Raw genomic sequence first — 19,376 nt, 5'->3', positions numbered from 1 at the left:
GCATCCAAATTGGTAAAGAAGAAGCAAAACGCTCATTATTTGCAGATGACATGATACTATATACAGAAAACCTGAAAGACTCCACCAAAAAAACTACTAGAACTGTTACATGAGTTCAGTAAAGCTGAAAGATACAAAATCAATCTACAGAAATCCATTGCATTTCTGTATACTAATAATGAAACAGAAGAAAGAGAAATTAAGAAAACAATCCCATTTACAATTGCACCAAAAATCATAAAATACCTTAAAATAAATTTAACCAGAAAACTACAAAACATTAATGAAAAAATTGAAGACAACAAAAACAAATGGAAAGATACTCAGTGCTCATGGATTGGAAGAATTAAAATTGTTAAAATGTTCATACTACTCAAAGGAATCTACAGATCCAATGCAATCCCTATCAAAATACCAACAGCATTTTTCACAGAACTAGAACAAATAATGCTAAAATTTTTATGGAACCACAAAAGACCCTGAATAGCCAAAGCAATCTTGAGAAAGAACAAAGCTGGAGGTATCACAATCCCAGATTTCAAGATATACTACAAAGCTGTAAGAATCAGATAGTCAAATATCAAAATCAAAATATCAAATCAAATATCAAAATAGTTTGGTACTGGCACAAAAACAGATACATAGTCCAACAGAATAGAATAGAAAGCCTAGGGCACCTGGATGGCTCAGTCAGTTAAGCATCTGCCTTCGGCTCAGGTCATGATCCCAGGGTCCTGAGATCGAGTCCCATATCAGGCTCCCTGCTCAGCAGGGAGTCTGCTTCTCCCTCTACCCTTCCCCCCTGCTCATGATTTCTCCCTCTCTGAAAGAAAGAAAGAAAGGAAAGAGAGCCTAGAAATAAACCCATGAATATATGGTCAATTAATCTACAACAAGGGAGGCAAGAATATACAATGGGGAAAAGACAGTCTCTTCAACAAACGGTGTTGGGAAAACTGGACAGCTATATGCAAAAGAATGAAACTGGACCACTTTCTAACACTATACACAAAAATAAACTTAAAATGCATTAAAGACCTAAACCTGAGACTTGAAACCATAAAAGTTCTAGAAGAAAACACAGGCAGTAATTGGCCTTTGATTTTGGCCTTAGCAACATTTTCTAGATATGTCTCCTCAGGCAAGGGAAAAAAGTAAAATAAACTATTGGGACTACAATAAAATAAAAAGCTTTTGCATAGTGAATGAAACCATCAACAATACTAAAAGGCAACCTACTGAATGAGAGAAGGTATCTGCAAATGATATATCTGAAAAAGGGTTAATATCCAAAATATATAAAGAACTTACACAGTGTTATATGGTGACAGATGGGAGCTACACTTGCGGTGAGCACAGCATAAGGTAAACTTGTCAAATCACTATGTGGTACACCTGAAACTAATAAAACATTGTGTGTCAACTATGCTTCAATTTAAAAAAAGAAGAAGAATGTATACAACTCAATGCCAAAAAAATAATTAAATTGAAGATGGGCAGAAGACGTGAACAGACATTTTTCCAAAGAAGACATGGATATGACCAACAGACACAGGAAAAGATGCTCAACATCATTAATCATCAGAGAAATGCAAACCAAAACCACAATGAGATTATCACCTTACACTTCTCAGAATGCCTAGAATCAAAAAGACAAGAAATAACAAGTGTTGGTGAGGATGTAGAGAAAAAGGAACTCTTGTGCACTGTTGGTGGGAATGTAAACTGGTGCAGACACTACAGGAAACAGTAAGGAGATTCCTCAAAAAATTAAAAATTGTGGTACTGTAAGATCTAGTAATTCCACTACTGGGTATTTACCCAAAGAAAACAAAAACACTAATTCAAAAAGATAGATGCACCACTATGTTTATTGCAGCATTATTCACAATAGCCAAGATATAGAAGCAACCCAAGTCCCCACTAATAGGTGGATAATGAAGATGTGGTATGTGTTTACAATGGAATATTACTCAGCCATAAAAAAAGAATGAGATCTTGGGACACCTGGGTGGCTCAGTTGGTTAAGCATCTGCCTTTGGCTCAGGTCATGATCCTAGGGTCCTGGGATGGAGTCCCACATTGGGCTCCCTGCTCAGCAAGGAGCCTGCTTCTCCCTCTGCCTGCCGCCTCCCCTGCTTGTACTCTTGTGCTCTCTCTCTCTCCCTCTTTCTCTTTCTCTCTGGTAAACAAATAATTAAAATCTTTTAAAAAAATGAGATTTGGGACAATGTGGATGGACTTGAGGGTATTATGCTAAGTTAAATAATTCAGATACAAGAAGACAAATACCATAGAATTTCACTTACATGTGGGATCTGAAAACAAATGAACAAAGAAACAAACGAACAGACTCTTAAATACACAGAACAAACTGGTGTTTGCCAGAGGGGAAGTGGGTGGAGGGATGGGTGAAATAGATGAAGGGAATTAAGAAGTATTAAACTTCCAATTATAAAATAAGTCATCACATGAAAATTACAGCATGAGGAAGATAGTCAATAATATTATAGTATGGTGACAAATGGGGACTACATTGATTGTGGTGAGCACTGAGTAATATATTAAGATTGTTGAATCAATATGTTGTATACTTGAAACATAACACTGTATGTTAATTATACTTCAATTAAAAAAATCACAATTTACCAATAATTTGGAGAAGATACTGCTATGCAACTATTCTGCTTCACCTATAAGTTTCATCCACTAATTTTAGCATTCATCAATGGATCTTGCCTATAGCAATTATTACTATAATGTTCTAAGGGAAATTTTCTATTTCTCTCCTTCCTTCTACATTTATTAACTGGAATCTCCTGTAAAGAAGATTTGTTCTGTCTCCCCCATTTATTTATTCAATCATTTATTTCTATCAGTAGGAAATAATGGATATTTACTTTATTCTTTGGATTATTATTCAATACTATCATTACTTATTTTGTTGCTCAAATTGTTCCAGCTTTGTCCGTGACGAGCTCTTTCTGGTTGGCTTCTGTATCCTTTCGACATGTTGTTTCTTTCTTCCAGCATTACAAGATGTCCATCCCTGGAATAAGCCATTTCTCCAAGAAGTCCTGGTTTCTTTTATTAGATAATGATATTTAGAACCAAGATCTGGGCCCTATATATGGCTGCTGATACTGGGGTGTCACTATTTCTAGGCCTTTTCAGCAGAGCTAGAATATACTAATTCATGTACATACATATCTGTATCTTTTTTTCTGTATATTATGAAGTCATGAGCTCATACTGGTATCTCCAACTCCAATCTAGCACCACAGAGCTCAGTCTAGCTTGTTTGTAACTTCTTCCTTCAACAGAGAAACACATTCTACCTAGCTCTCATTATCTACAATTTTTGCTTATTTGTTCAACCCTGGCATACCTGTAGTTTCAGTCTTACTCCTGTGAGAAACAAATTTACCAGAGAGAGTGTTTATGCACCTTTTTGGTGTTATCCTTACAGCATCTAGTCAAATACTCTCTTCCAAAGTTACTTAAGTCGGCTTCTCTTCCCACCCATTTCTTTCACTAAAGTAACCTCATTTGATTAGTGAAACAGTTACATATATTTTCACAGTCTGCATTCCATCTTGGAATTCTCCTGAATCCTGACTGAATTTTCACATACTGTATAGTTCAGCTTGTGGCGTACTTGTATGGGTTTTGACAGACATGTGGAGTAATGCTTCCACTACTACTTTACCATTCAGAATGATCTATCACTCCCCAAAATTCTCCTAGGCATTCCATTTATAGTCAATGCCTATCAACACCTGGCAATCACTGATTTGTTTTCCATCCCTGTAGGTTTGTCTCCTCCAGAATGTCATATAAATGCACTGGATATTGCACAGCCTCTTGGATCTGGCTTCTTTCGCTTAGAAAAATTCATTTAAAATTTAATTAACTTGGGGCGCCTGGGTGGCTCAGTTAGTTAAGCGTCTGCCTTCGGCTCAGGTCATGATCCCAGGGTCCTGGGATGGAGCCCCACATTGGGCTCCCTGCTCGGCGGGAAGCCTGCTTCTCCCTCTCCCACTCCCCCTGCTTGTGTTCCCTCTCTCGCTGTGTCTCTGTCAAATAAATGAATAAAAGCTTTAAAATAAATTAATTAATTAAATAAAATTTAATTAACTTAAGGTTCATGCCTTCATTTTTGAGGATATTTTAGGAGAACAGAATTCTAGGTTGGTAGTTATTCTTTCAGTACTTTAAACTGTCACTACATTGTCTTTGGAGCTGAATAATTATTACTGAGAAGTCCACTACCAATTGTATTATTGTGCCTTTGAAAATAAGGGGTCTTTTCTACTTCTGGCTGCTCTTAAGATTTTCCATTTGGGGGGGGCGCCTGGGTGGCTCAGTCGGTTGGGTGTCTGCCTTCGGCTCGGGTAGTGATCCCGGGGTCCTGGGATCAAGCCCCACGTCGGGCTCCCTGCTCAGCGGGAAGCCTGCTTCTCCCTCTGCCCTTCCCCCCTGCTTGTGATCTCTCTCTCTCTAATAAATAAATAAAACCTTTAGAAAATTTTTTTTCCATTTGGTTACAGTCCTTCTGTGATGCATCTGAGTGTGATTTTCTTAGTATTCATCACACTTGGGTTTTGCAGTTTCCTAAATCTGTAGGTAGCACTTTATCATTTGGATATTTTCTTCTGTTATTCGAATCTCTAATCATATCTTCTGCTATCCAAGCAGCTGTTAATCGAGGGAGTTCTTAATTTGGGGTACTGTATATTTTACTTCCAGAATTTCCATTTGATTATTTTTTTTAAGATTTCAAATCTCAGGTAAAATTTTCCATCTCTTCCCCTATTTTCTCAATTTTCTAATTTCTTCAATGTATTAATTACAATATTAAATTTCTTTTTCTATTTAAAATTCCCCTTTTTGATATTTTCTGGTTTTTATATTGGTGTTGATCATATAGTAAATACTTCTTGGCAGGCCAAACACTTTATATTATGTTAAATCTTTTTTTTTTTAAAGATTTTTTATTTATTTATTTGAGAGAGAGAGAATGAAAGACAGAGAGTATGAGAGGGAGGAGGGTCAGAGGGAGAAGCAGACTCCCCGCTGAGCAGGGAGCCTGATGCGGGACTCGATCCCGGGACTCCAGGATCGTGACCTGAGCTGAAGGCAGTCGCTTAACCAACTGAGCCACCCAGGCGCCCCATATTATGTTAAATCTTTTATTGTAAAACAGCCTCAAATTTACAGAACGGGTACAAGAACACTACAAAGAACTTTACTCTTCTGAAATAACCATAGTTAATGGTTTAATATATATCCTTCCAGAACTTTTTTTTTTTTTGGCTAGACATTTATTTTAATTCTTTAAATAACAACCTGCATTTTTCATTTAACAATATACAAGCAGCCCTCACAATTTCAATAAACATGAACTTCAGTTACCTTGTTTTAGTTAAACACCCTCAGTTCCGTAACAACATGGTTCAAATTTCAGTTACCATGGTACAATATCCTGAGTAATTGCACAAACTTCACTGCTAACTCTTCAAGCCACAAATCATTTCTAAATAACAGATCATGATCAGTATCAATCATGTCACTTATTTCACAGTCTGTCAATGACAGGTCATGTGTATCTGTTATTCAGTATATTCCAAGACAGTAAAGCGTGCAAGGTGTTTTCCTTTCTTGTCTCCTAGTGATAAATCCACGTAACATTTTACAAAAACAGATAATCCAAAAAGGGAATTGGCCAACAAAGATGAAAGTGCAGGGGCGCCTGGGTGGCTCAGTCGTTAAGTGTCTGCCTTCGGCTCAGGTCATGATCCCAGGGTCCTGCGATCGAGCCCCACATCAGGCTCCCTGCTCAGCAGGAAGCCTGCTTCTCCCTCTCCTACTCCCCCTGCTTGTGCTCTCTCTCTCACTGTGTCTCTCTCTGTCAAATAAATAAATTTTTAAAAAATCTAAAAAAAAAAAAAGAAAATGCAGAAAAAGAAAAAAGAGAGAATAACATTGGAAGTGAAATTCAAATAAAATATAAATGGAGTTATAGAAGAAACAGCTATACTGTTAGTCCATTAATGGGATAATGAAATCTGAAATAATTACAATATAGTTATATGTTTAATAAATGAATGTGATTTATATGACCCTCTAAGTTTTTTTATAGTTTGAATACACATATAATAATACTCTCTCTGTGCTTTGGATTTTTAAAAGATATTGTAAAATATACATTTAATACTTCCAATAGAAAGAGAATACTTTGAAAGAAAATGATGAAGCAGAAGTGAGAAAACATATGTAAGTCAATTCTGACTGCCATGATATCTTATATATTAAGTATTAGCCTTTGGTTATGTAGGACTACTTATTTTTCATATAGTTTATTCTTATTACTTTTCATTTGGGCTGTGGATGTTTGTTTCTCAATAATTTTTCAAAATAAAATTAGATCTGTCAATCCAGTTCATAAAATAAAAATTTAAATTAATGTCGTATTTATTCTCCAAAAGAAAACAGTTTTAAACCTTTTAAAAATTAACATTTTATTTATCTTTTAGTTCACCAGGGAGAGATTTCTTTAGAAAATTCCTCTGGTCAATTGGCCAGTTTGCAATAGATATTTTCATGCTCCTTTAATTTTAGCAGACACAAAATTCAGTATGATCATATACCTATTTTTTATTTTGACTTGAGTCTTATTGATGAAGACTACCTGGTACCTGAGCTGATTTCCATTTTTGTGCTTTTATATTTCATTGTATGATTAATTATACTTATTTCATGTGAAAAAATTTCCAAATTTAAATGTAGAAAATGTGTCAACAATTTGTGGAATTTTTCTTAAGCTTCAATGTGTTTCTCTAGAGAGCTTTTTTTTATAATTATTTCATACATCATTATACATCCTTTCAAAGTATATAGCAATTTTCTAAATATTGGAATAAAAATCAGATTGTTATAAAGAAAAAGGAAGAAGAAGAATAGCTGACCATAGGAATGTTAACACTACTGCCATTTGAGAGACCCTAGAAATGCGGCCAGAAGAACAGAGAGAAGATAAACATACCAACATAAACAAAAAGTGACTGTGGAAGGAAAGTGATTGTGATGAAAAAGGATGAAGATGTCCCAGAATTAGTAATGCCAGCAAAAACAGCACACTGAAGAAGTTCTCAAAGGTATCTGACAACATTGAAAATGCAAAGGATAAAAGGTGGGAAGCTAATCCAAACTTAAACAGGAGTATTATAATTTGCAAAGGCAGAGAAATAATGTTAAACTCCATATTGTTACACAAGAATAAGGCAAGCACTGTTCAAATTATCTGAGTAAGTGTTTCACAAAGAAACGTTTTAAATTATAGTATATAGTAAGGGGTACCTGGGTGGCTCAATCAGTTAAGTGTCCAACTCTTGATTTCGGCTCAGGTCATGATCTCAGCATCATGCGATCAAGCCCTGTGCCGGGCTCCACTCTGGGTGTGGAGCCTGCTAAAGATTCTCTCTCCCTGTCTCTCTCTCTGCCCCTCCCCCCGTGTGCTCTCTCTAAATAAATAAGTAAATAAAATGCTTAAATTATAGTATACTAAATATTTTTTCATTTTCCTTTACATTTATAATGGAAGTGAGAGAGTATGTAATGTTTTCACAAATATTTTTAAGTCACAGAACAATCACAACTTTTATAATTTATTATTAAGATCCTTTTCCTTGTTTTCAGCTTGCAGGGTCATTTTTATGGTCCTACACCACCATATACCATCTACATCTCCCATGTTAGTACGTATGTACCCACCTTATTCTTTTTAAGAGCTACATTAAATATTCTACGTATCTGATGCAGTCACTAATTCTGCATATGAAACTACCCTAAAACTTAGCGATTTAAAATACAATTTATTAAGCCTCACAATTCTATACATTGACTAAGCTCAGTTGGGCAGTTCTTCTGCTTCACAGGCTATGGATAAGGTTACTCATGCAGATGCATTCACTTGCTAGCTTCGCTGAGGCTGCAATTACCATAATGTTCTCTCACTCCAGTGTCTCTCCTCATGTAGCTTCTCATCATTAAATAATTAAATAATCTATTCTAAGCTTATGGCATGGCAGCTGACTTCCAAGCCCCTGCTTCGTATCATGCTTTCAGTGTCCTTGCCAAAGCAAGTCACACAACCAGGGCTAAGCTAATGAGGAAGTAATCTACTCAAGGGTATGAATACCAAGAAGTATGGTTTATTTAAAGCTACTAATGTAACAGTATCACTTGTTTACCCTCTGTTGATAGACACTTATATTGTTTATAATTTTTCCCATTATAACATTATAGGATATATCACTGTAAAAATTATTTACTCAATTAAGCCCACACAAGAAATTATCTTAAAGCATAAATTATTCATACTTACTGATAGGAAATTCTACATTTTACATTTAGAGATATAGAAGTCAATTTCTATTTATCATATGTACTAATTCACATCAATAAGGAAAGGATATAACAATACTCATTCCTGAAAAACCTTGCCAACACTCGTTATTGATATTTTTTCAGTAATTTGCATTTATTTTTGCAATAATTTGCATTTATTTAATTAGTAATAAAGCATATTTTTGTATATTTTATGATTATTAATAGTTTTTCTTTTTTCTATTGTGTTGTCTTTTGATTTGTATAAATGTTTTGTAAATAAGATAAAAAAAAATGTTTTGATCCTTTCTTCCATTTTTCATGAGGCAAATATTTTCTCTCAGCCACTGGTTTTTAGACTTTGTTTATGGCAGCTTTTACCCCATATAAGCTAATAATTTGTATGTCATCATATCTAGCCATCTTTTCTTTCTTTTTTTTTTTTAAAGATTTTATTTATTTATTTGACAGAGAGAGACAGAGCGAGAAAGGGAATACAAGCAGGGGAGAGGGAGAGGGAGAAGCATGCTTCCTGCCGAGCAGGGAGTCTGACGTGGGACTCAATCCCAGGACCCCCGGGATCATGACCTGAGCCAAAGGGAGATGCTTCACAACTGAGCCACCCAGGCGCCCCTAGCCATCTTTTCTCTTAGGTGGGGTAATCTCTATTCCTGAGACTATAAAAATTAAGTCTCATATTTTCTAACATACATATACATTTTTTCTTTGCATTTTATTTTTTTCTCCTAAAATTTATTTTTGTGTATGAGGTATTATAAATCATCCAAAGCCATTTATTGACTGACTGTCCTTATTTTCCCCACAGGATTGATTTATTCTTTTACTGATTTGCTTATTCCTACAACAGTATCACATTTTTAATTATTATAGGATTAGAGCATGTTTTAATATCTGATAAAGCATGTAGCACTTCATTCTTACTTGTCTATGCTCATAATTTTTTTCCAGTTTTGTTGAGATAAAATTGACATATATAATAATGTATTAGCTTAAGGTACAACATAATGATTTGATATATGTATATATCCATATATTTTCTTATAAATATAACTTTAGAATCATCCTGCCAAATTCTGAAAAACATCCCCCTGGGTTTTGATTGACATTACATTAAATTTTTAGATGCTGTCTTAATCTGTTCAGTCTTCTATAACAAAATACCAGAGACCGGTGCTTATAAGCAACAGAAACTAATTTCTCACAGTTCTGGAGACTGGAAGTCTAAGATCAGATTCTATTTCTGGTGACAGATGCTCTCCAGTTCATAACCTCACATTGTATATGGGGCTAGGGAGCTCTGTTAGAATACTAATCCCATCTATGAGGGCTCTATCCCTCATACCTTAATCACCTCCCAAAGACCCTACCTCTTAATACCATCACACTGGACATTAGGTTTCAACATTTAAATTTTGGAGGGACACAAATATTCAGACCATAGCAGATTCTTTGAAGGAACACAGAAATGAAAAACATAATCACTGAAATGTAAAACTCTAAGTTAGCTAGCAAGTAAAAACATCTGAAGAGACAATTAGGAAACAACAAAATGAAACACCCAGAATGCAGCAGAGAGGCAAATACATGAAAAATATAAAAGAGTTAAGAATCATAGAAGATAAAATGACATGGTCCAATATGTTACCTAATGGGAGTTCTAGAAGAAGATAACAGAAAAAATAAGGGAGAGGTAATACTCAAAAAGATCATGGCTGAAAAATTTCCTAAGATTCAGGAACCAAAATGAGTCCCAAGAAATGTAAAGAAATTCTCACATGGGGCGCCTGGGTGTCTCAGTCGTTAAGCATCTGCCTTCGGCTCAGGTCATGATCCCAGTGTCCTGGGATCGAGCCCCGCATCGGGCTCCCTGCTCTGCAGGAAGCCTGTTTCTCCCTCTCCCTCTCCCCCTGCTTGTGATCCTGCTCTCACTGTGTCTCTCTCTGTCAAATAAATAAATAAAATCTTAAAAAAAAAAAAAATTCTCACATAGATTCATTAAAACTGCAGACCATTAAAGATAAAAAGAAGCTCCAACGAACAAATAGAAAGAAATGATGGATTACCTATAGAAGGACAATTAAATGAACATCAAACTTCTCAAATGCAACAAAAGAATTCAACAAAATCTCTTCAAAATACTGACAGAACATAAATGGCAATCTACAAATCTATGGCAAAATAAAGACATTTTCTGGCAAGGCAAAGGGAGGGGAGAAAGAAAAGAGAAGAGAAAGCCTTTAGTTTACCACTAACAGACCTTACAGTATTAAAACTAATTACAAAAAAATGTAGATTAGCTGGGCCAGTTTCTGGAATGTATAGAAAACAGCATCAGTATTTTTAACCAGGATGAAGCTTCGGAGACAGCTAAAACCTAAAATTACGGCTATTTCCAACATCAAATCAAAGATACTTAGTCATGATTGCATATTTTCTCTCTACTATTTGGGATGATACAAACCCTATTCACTTGATTAACCTGAAATTTTTAATATGCCTTCATAACTAAACAAAGTCTATAGTTGGTCAATATCTTACCTCCTGAACAATACAAGGACCTAAGAATCAGTTCTACCCAAGCATGTCAATAATTATAGTTCAGTATTTTAGTTCTACAATTTTTAGCTTTACAAATTAAATATAATTATCACTTTTGATCAGATCTCATTCTTTTTTGCTTTCTTTTTAAAATGCTAAATAAAAATATCTCTTCACAGACTACCAAGGGGAAATATTAAAATTTTTCAATGAAGATTCAGGAGAGCAGGGAGGGCATGTGAGGTAATCAACATCTCATAAATAGTTCCCAAATAAGGTCTTTTCTTGCTTAGCTGTGTCATACATGCCTGCCCAACATTTTGTACAAAAATATTCATGTAGCCTTATTCATAAGAGCCACCAACTGAAAACCACCGAGATGTCCATCAACAGATGAACAAACTGTATTATATTTATATAGTAGAATAGTACTCAACTATAAAAAGGAAAAAAACTACTGATATTTACAATAACAAATTAATCTCAAAAATATCATGCTGAGTAAAAGAAAATTTATATAAAAGAATATATGCTGTAATGATTCCATTTATATGAATTTCTAGAACAGCAATAAACTAATCCCTGGTGGAAAATAATGGAACAATGGTTGCGTCTGATGGATAAGGATGAGGAGTAAGTGAAAAAGGACATGAAGGAACTCTCTGGGGGAGTTAGTAATGATCTGTATCTTGACAAGGATTTGGATGAGACAGTTATACGCATTTGTTAAAACTCATGAAATGGTTCACTTAAGAACTATACATTTCATTGTACAGTTGACCTGTGAACAACTTGGAGGTTAGGGGCACCAACTCCCAGCACAGTCAAAAGTCTGTATATATAACTTTGATTCCTCAAAAACTTAAGTACTAATAGCCTACTCTTGACCAGAAGCCTTACCAGTAACATAAACAGTTGATTAACACATATTTTGTATGTTATATGTATTATATACTATATTCTTACAATAAAATTAGCTAGAGAAAAGAAAATGTTAAGAAAATCGTAAGAGAAAATATCTTTGGGGCGCCTGGGTGGCTCAGTCATTAAGCATCTGCCTTCGGCTCAGGTCATGGTCCCAGGGTCCTGGGATCAAGCCCCGCATCAGGCTCCCTGCTCAGCGGGAAGCCTGCTTCTCCCTCTCCCACTCCCCCTGCTTGTGTTCCTACTCTTGTTGTGTCTCTCTCTGTCAAATAAATAAATAAAATCTTTAAAAAAAGAAAAAAGAAAATATCTTTACAGTATAGTAGTATATTTATCAAAAAAATCTGCATATAAGTGTACTTGTGCAGTTCAAGCCCATGTTGCTCAAGGGTCAACTGTATATACATTTTATATTAAAAGAAAAATACATAAATATTGAACTTCAGTTAATGATATGCATACTGAAGTATACTAATTTCAAACTTCCATGGAAGTGCATCAAAAAAATAAGACCAATGACAGATGGATATATATATGAGATCAGGTGTAGAATCTGGGTGGTAGGTGTATTAGATTCCCAGTGCTGCTCTAACAAATTACAACAAATTTGTTGGCTTAAAAGAACTCAGATTTATTCTATTACAGTTTGGGAGGTCAGAAACCTGAAATGTTCTTAACTAAAATCAAAATGTTGTCCACATACCTTCTGAAGTCTCCACAGAAAAATTCCTTGCCTCTTCCAGCTTCCACCTGCATTCCTTGACTCATGATTTGCTTCCACCATCTTCAAAGGCAGCAGCACAACATCTTCAAATCTCTCTCTGAGCATGCCCCCTACTTCTGTCATCACATCTTTTTTTCTGATATTATCCTGCTTCCTTCTGATTCTAAACCCTTGTGACATTGGGCCCACCTGAATAATCCAGCAAAATCCCTCCATCTCAAAATTCATAACTTTATCACATCTGCAAAATCCTTTTTTTAAAGTTTTATTTATTTGAGAGAGAGAGAGAGAAAGACAATGGGGGAAAGACAGAGGGAAAGAGAGAGAATCCCAAGTAGGCTCCATGGCCAGTGTAGAGTCCGATGTGGAGCTTGATCCCACAACCCTGAGATCATGACCTGAGCTGAAACCAAGAGTTGGAGGCTCAACCAACTGAGTCCTCAGGCACCCCTGCAAAATTCCTTTTGCCATGTAAGGTAACATATTCAAAGTTTCTGAGGATTAGGATGTGGACATCATTGGGATGCCTTTATTCTACCTACCCCGGTGGGTATATGGGTGTTTACTGTGAAATTCTTTCAACTATTGTGTATTTTTTTAATTTTCCTAATAAAATATGGGAGAAAAATTAAAATTCCACAATAGGGATAAAGTGTTACCATCATGATAAATGTGAAAATCAATATATCTCTTTTTCCAATAAAAGGGAGGAATTTTTCCCCTTCTTAAGAATAAAGCTCTTCTTTCAATGAAGAATATTATTAAAAGTAGCATATACTCCTGCACTTAGTTATTGAAAACACGGTTCCTGTTGCTACCCTGAAACTATCAAAAGATTTTTATAGGAAGCTTATTTTTAAAGTTGGAAATATAAACAGACCAAATACAATGCTTGAAACACAGTAAAACAGAATATGAAGTTCTAAACAGTTACCTAAAGTTGTTTTAACTTAGAAAAAACACCACTTTAAGCTATTCTTACAAAAATAATTTTTTACTGCTTACCCAACATATCCTTTTTTAGCAGGATTTCTTCTTTATTAAAATAGGCTTTAATTATACAGATAATAAGTACCTTTATATAGGATGAACATTGTGGTAATTCAATTTTCTTATTATGATAACAAGTTTCAATATTTTTAAATCCTAGAACAAGAATCACATAATAAAAATGTTGTTTCAGATCTTTTTTCTCACAGCTCATTTTCAGGAAATCACCAAATTCTATTGACTCTCCTTCCTATCTTTTCTTTTTTTTAAGATTTTATTCATTTATTTGACAGAGAGAGCACAAGCAGGGGGAGCAGCAGAGGGAGAGGGAGAACTCAGGCTCCCCGCTGAGCAGAGAGCCTGAAGTCAGGCTTGATCCCCAGGACCCTGGAATCATGACCTGAGCCAAAGGCAGATGCTTAACGACTGAGCCACCCAGGTGCCCTCCTTCCTGTCTCTTCTGTTCTATTTTCACAGTTATATATAAATCCTAATGACCCCAATTCCTAGTTCATTATTACAGTAGTTTTATAGTCTATTTTCTTCTCTCCAAAATTGTACCAACTCCCATCTATCTTACAGAAAACTGACAACAGAGGTGCCTGGGTGGCTCAGTCATTAAGCATCCGCCTTCGGCTCAGGTCATGATCCCAGGGTCCTGGGATCAATCCCCGAATTGGGCTCCCTGCTCCGCAGGAAGCCTGCTTCTCCCTCTACCAGTCCCTCTGCTTGTGTTCCCTCTCTCACTATGTCTCTGTCAAATAAATAAATAAAATCTTGAAAGAAAGAAAAAAGAAAAGGAAAGAAAGAAAGAAAAAGAAAACTGACAACACATGCTTCAAATTTAGACCCACAGAGTCTCAGAAATGAAAGGCTTTTAAGGGGTTTTGAACAATACAGATCTGCTGAAACCAAACAACTTTTACAATTTTATATAGGGGCGCCTGGGTGGCTTAGTTGGTTAAGCATCTGACTCTTGATTTCAGCTCAGGTCATGATGTCAGGATCGTGGGATGAAGCCCCATGTTGGTCTCCCTGCTTGTCCCTCTCTCTCTCCCTCTGCTCCTCCCCTGCTCATTTGCTCTCTCTCCCTCTTCTCTTTCTCTCTCTCAAATGAATTAAAAAAAAACTTTAAGAAAACCAATTTTAAGTAGATATTTCCTTTCTAAATACCTCAAGAGTTATCACTTTAAAAAATAAGGACATACTTATTCTTTGAATCAGAATACTTACTACATACATTTATTTTGTCACTCAAAAATGTATTGCTCTTTCATTACTTAATCATTCATAGGCACCTATCTCATAGCCTTTAACAAAAATGTAATTTCTTGAAGAGCAGCTCCTTTTTATCAGCCATAGTGTCTAACTACGTGCTACCTATGCACTCCCAGGCACTTGGAGGTAAATACTAACTGACTTACCAAGTATTTAACAATCTGAAAATCCATTTTACCTTTTGCTTTATAAATTCTTCTTTTTCCTTCTGTGATATCGACTATATCTGTTTTTTTCTCTTTTACTTCATTATCTGGACCATATTTCTTCTTTCAAAATAAGAAGTTATTTTGTTAGGCCTTTTTTTCCCCCCTTAAACCAAATGGCTGAATAAAATCAAGTTCCTTGATTAAAAAAAGCATTTTAAAAATGAGCTTACCCTTCTCATACGTAACTCTTCTAATGCTTCCAGTAAACTTGTTTTGAAATCTAATAGCTGAATAGAAAATATTGTCTCCGAAGAACTTTGAAGAGCAAAGGTAGAGGATGACGAATCAGTCTTAAAATCATTCTCCATATTAACATTTATTTCCTGTAATATAAAAAGGTTTTAACTGAAAAAAATCATTTATCTAAGTTTTTAAAGTACAAGTGCAGTTACCATAGAAATGTAACAACCTGTATCCCATAATCCTCTAGGTTTAACACTGAATAACAGTTTTGTCATCACTCCTATTCTGATCTTGATACACAAAACACTGAGCAATGATGATCCATCTACAGTTTCTCTGTGGCTGAGGCTTTTTCTGTTACTTTAGTATCTGCAGGGACTAAATTTTTGACATGCCCCTAAATGCCATGTCCTAAAAGCTAGATTCCTAAAGTTGCAGGCAAGGCTTGACCCTCAGTAATTGCTTCGTACCGAGGCTGCCAGACACCGTGCTTCCTAACTTTGCTTTGATATACAGCATTCTGTAAGGATGGTATGAATACTAACAGTAATGCAATCTTTAAACCCTACAAAGTTGAAAGAGGAGAAGTGGAGTAACTGCCTTTTATTAAAACTCAAGGCACTTATATATCTTTCTCAACCCAGATAATGTATGATTCGGGCTGCAAGAAACTTCTCTTTTCAACTTTTCGTAATAATAATTATCAATTCATAGACAGTTGGAAAGAAATGTACAGGGAGTCCTATACACCATTCACTCAGCCTCTCCCAATGTTAATATCTTGCAGAATAATAGTACAATATAAAAACTGTATGTCTGACATTGGTACAATCCACAGAATTTATAATAATTCTACCAGTTATACATTCACTCATTTGTGTGTGGGTATGTGTATAATTCTTTGCAAGATTATATCTATAGCTTCATGTAACTACCATTACAATCAAAATACAGAATTGTAGCATCAACCATGGTTCCCAGCTTCTTTGTTTCCATACCCTCTACTACACTAATCCATTCTCTATTTCTATAATTGTTATTTCAACAGTGTTATATAAATGGAATCCTACATCATGTAACCTATTAACTGGATTTTTTTCAGGGGTGCCTGGCTGGCTCAGTCGGTAGGGCATGTGACTCTTGATCTCAGGGTTGTGAGTTCGAGCCCCATGCTGGGTATTGAGATCACTTAATTAATTAATTAATCTTCCCTAATAAAAAAAGATTGGATTTTTTTTTCACACATAATAATCACCTTGAAGTTCATCTAAGCTGTTGTACCAACAGTTCATTCCTTTCTATTGCTGAGATATGTCCATGGTAAGGACATATTATGGTTTGTTTACCATGCACTCACTCACTGAAGGACATCTGAGTTGTTTTCAGTTTTGGCTTTTATGAATAAAGCTGCCATGAATGAACATTCATATACAAGTTTCTACATGATGTAAGTTTTCATTTCTTAAAGATAAATGTCCAAGAGTACAACTGCTGGGCTGAATAAATAAAGTCCACTTTTGGTTGTGAAAAAAACTGCCAAACTGTTTTCCAGAATGGAAATACCACTTTCCATTCTCACTGGCAATGTATGAGTGATCCAGCTTCTCCAAATCCCCACCAACATTCAATGTTATCACTACTTTTTATTCTAGCCATTCTGATAGTATTATTTTAGTAAGCATTACCCAGAGAAACAGAGCCAGTAGGATGTATATGTAGAGAGAGAGATAAATTTATTTTAAGGAATTGGCTCATATGATTGGAAGTCTGGCAAACCTGAAATGTTCAGGGCAGGCCAGCAGGATGGACACTCAATGAAGGGTTGACCAAAGCAATCCAGAAGCAGAATTCCTTCTTCCTTGGGGAACTTTAGTCTTTTCCTCCTAAGGCCTTCAACTGTTTGGATGAGGACCACCCACATTATGGAGGGTAACCTGCTTTATTCAAAATCTACTGATTTACATGTTATTCTCATTTAAAAATTACCTTCACAGCAGTATCTAGACAGGTATGTGGCCAAATACATTTGGTTGGTATATTTTTTTTATATTTTTTAAAATGAGTTTACCCTTCATAGCCTGGCCAACTTGACCCATAAAATTAACCATCACAGATGTGTATACAAGAAACTTTCTAAAAGGGAAACTTCCATTCCTGAAAATGATGGGCTATGTTATCTGGATGAAGCCTCCAACTAAAAACAACTAATAATTTTGAATAAAATATTTTTAAACTTTCTTAAAAGTATCAAAGACCTAGCAAGATACTAAGAAAAAAAAATCATGAAGCCAAATTCTAAATTCCAAAAAGACCATGAGTCAAGAAACAAACTGAACACAGAAAGCCATCTTTACCCTGGGGGCACTTGCCAAACCGAATAAAATTAAATAACAGCACTGACAACCTCTGGTTTGAGAAATAGGTACTGCAAACCTAGGGCCTGCGAAAGTAGGAAGTCCAATAAGAGACCTATTAAGTAGAATTCAGAAGAGTTAAACTCAGGAAAGGTTGAAGCAAAAATAACCTACCTTCTATATGATAACTGCCTAGGTGCCAAGCAGATGAAACATAAAGAAGAAGAAAGGAAACAAGAGACAAGGAGGGAGAAAATAAAAAATGTCACATCCCAGAAAGCTGTAAACGACTTAATTTCAGATGAGTTTGTTAACAAAGATTGTTTCACAGGATGGTGAAAGAAACCTCAACTTATGAATAGGATTTCAAATGTTTCTAGACTGGTAGTGCCCATAAGAACCTGGCAGAAACAAATAAAAATTCTTTCCAGAGAAATGTAACTGTATTGTAGGTACTCAAAAAATCTTCACAAATTATTTTTCAAGGACAATGAGTAAAGCATAAAGATAATCAGGCATGGAACACAACAGTACCTTATGAGAACAAGCAGAAAAAAAAATAGATAATGGAAACAATCTGCAAAGGAGATTTTTAAAAGATCCCAGGATAATTTCTAGATAGGGAGCGTATATATAATCAACTGATAACTCAGTATGTTTGGCAAAGACAAGACATAGCTGAAGAGAGATTACTAGAAAACAGATTAGGTACAATATCAAGAATGCAGCAAGGAAATATAAAAATGGAAAGTACAGAAGAAAGGTTAAGAAAGATGGAATATAAAGTGAGAGGCTATACCAGTTCCAGAAAGAAGAAGAAAGAAATAGAGACATAAACTATATTCTGAAGAAATAACAGCTGAGAATTTTCCAGAACTGAAGAAAACACCAAGATTCAGATCAAGAAGTCCAGTGAACCCAAAAATACTGCCTTTGATTTAATTCTGACTGAAAAGAAACGAACATGTGGGTTGCATTGAGAAACTGAAGAGAAAGGAGTTAATTTTTTGTTTTAATTTCATGTTGAATTAATTGTACTTAGTTCATGGCTTACAAATATCTTTGGTCCATGCACTCTCCACCCTTTAATACAGTTTTATTCTTTTTAGTACTTGTTTTCTAGTTCCATTCCCAATCGTGACAGACCACCCCTAATACTTTTGATATACATTCTTGAATCTATAGTTTAACATACATAGTATTGTGTGTGTGTACATTTAATTCACAGAAATTCTATTATGCTATACAGAAAAAAAAAAAAAAGAATTGCAGGGGTGCCTGGGTGTTTTAGTTGGTTAAGTGTCCGATTCTTGGTTTCAGCTCAGTCATGATCTCAGGGTTGTGAGATTGGCTCTGCACTCAGCGGGGAGTCTGCTTGAGTTTCCCTCTCCCTCTGTCCCTTTCCCATGCATGCACGTGCTCTCTCTACCTCACTCTAAAATAAATAAATAAAATAAAAAGAATTGCAGTGAAAGCAAAATAGATTTTAAAAATCCATATCTACAGATATCACAGGAAAAATATGAAAAAATCTTAAAAGAACACAACTAAATCTCAAAGGACTTAAAGCATATGATACTACCAAAACAAAGAATCAAAATATGGCAATGAAAAATTACAGGCCAATATAGTTCATGAAAGTAGATCCTAATTCTAAATGAAATAATAGCATACTGAAACTGGCAATAGATAAAAATGATATATCATAACCAAGCTGGATTTATCACAGAAATCTAAGGTTTAACATTTAAAAACCAATTACTGTAA

The 19,376-nt window shown here is 35.3% G+C and overlaps 1 protein-coding gene across 1 annotated transcript in view; it reads right to left on the bottom strand.

The window, feature by feature from the left end:
- CCDC73 (coiled-coil domain containing 73) overlaps positions 1 to 19,376 on the bottom strand; it is a 198,234-nt gene that overhangs the window by 91,271 nt on the left and 87,587 nt on the right. Inside the window, 1 exon segment of the mRNA XM_081798391.1 lies at positions 15,243 to 15,395. Coding sequence (XP_081654517.1) covers positions 15,243 to 15,395 — 153 coding nt within the window.

Source organism: Leptonychotes weddellii, chromosome 11 (genome assembly GCF_054177405.1).
Source record: "Leptonychotes weddellii isolate Sample4059 chromosome 11, ASM5417740v2, whole genome shotgun sequence".
NCBI classification, from domain to species: Eukaryota; Metazoa; Chordata; class Mammalia; order Carnivora; family Phocidae; genus Leptonychotes; species Leptonychotes weddellii.
Note: the sequence above shows the minus strand (reverse complement) of the source record. Positions and strands in the feature narration are given on the sequence as shown.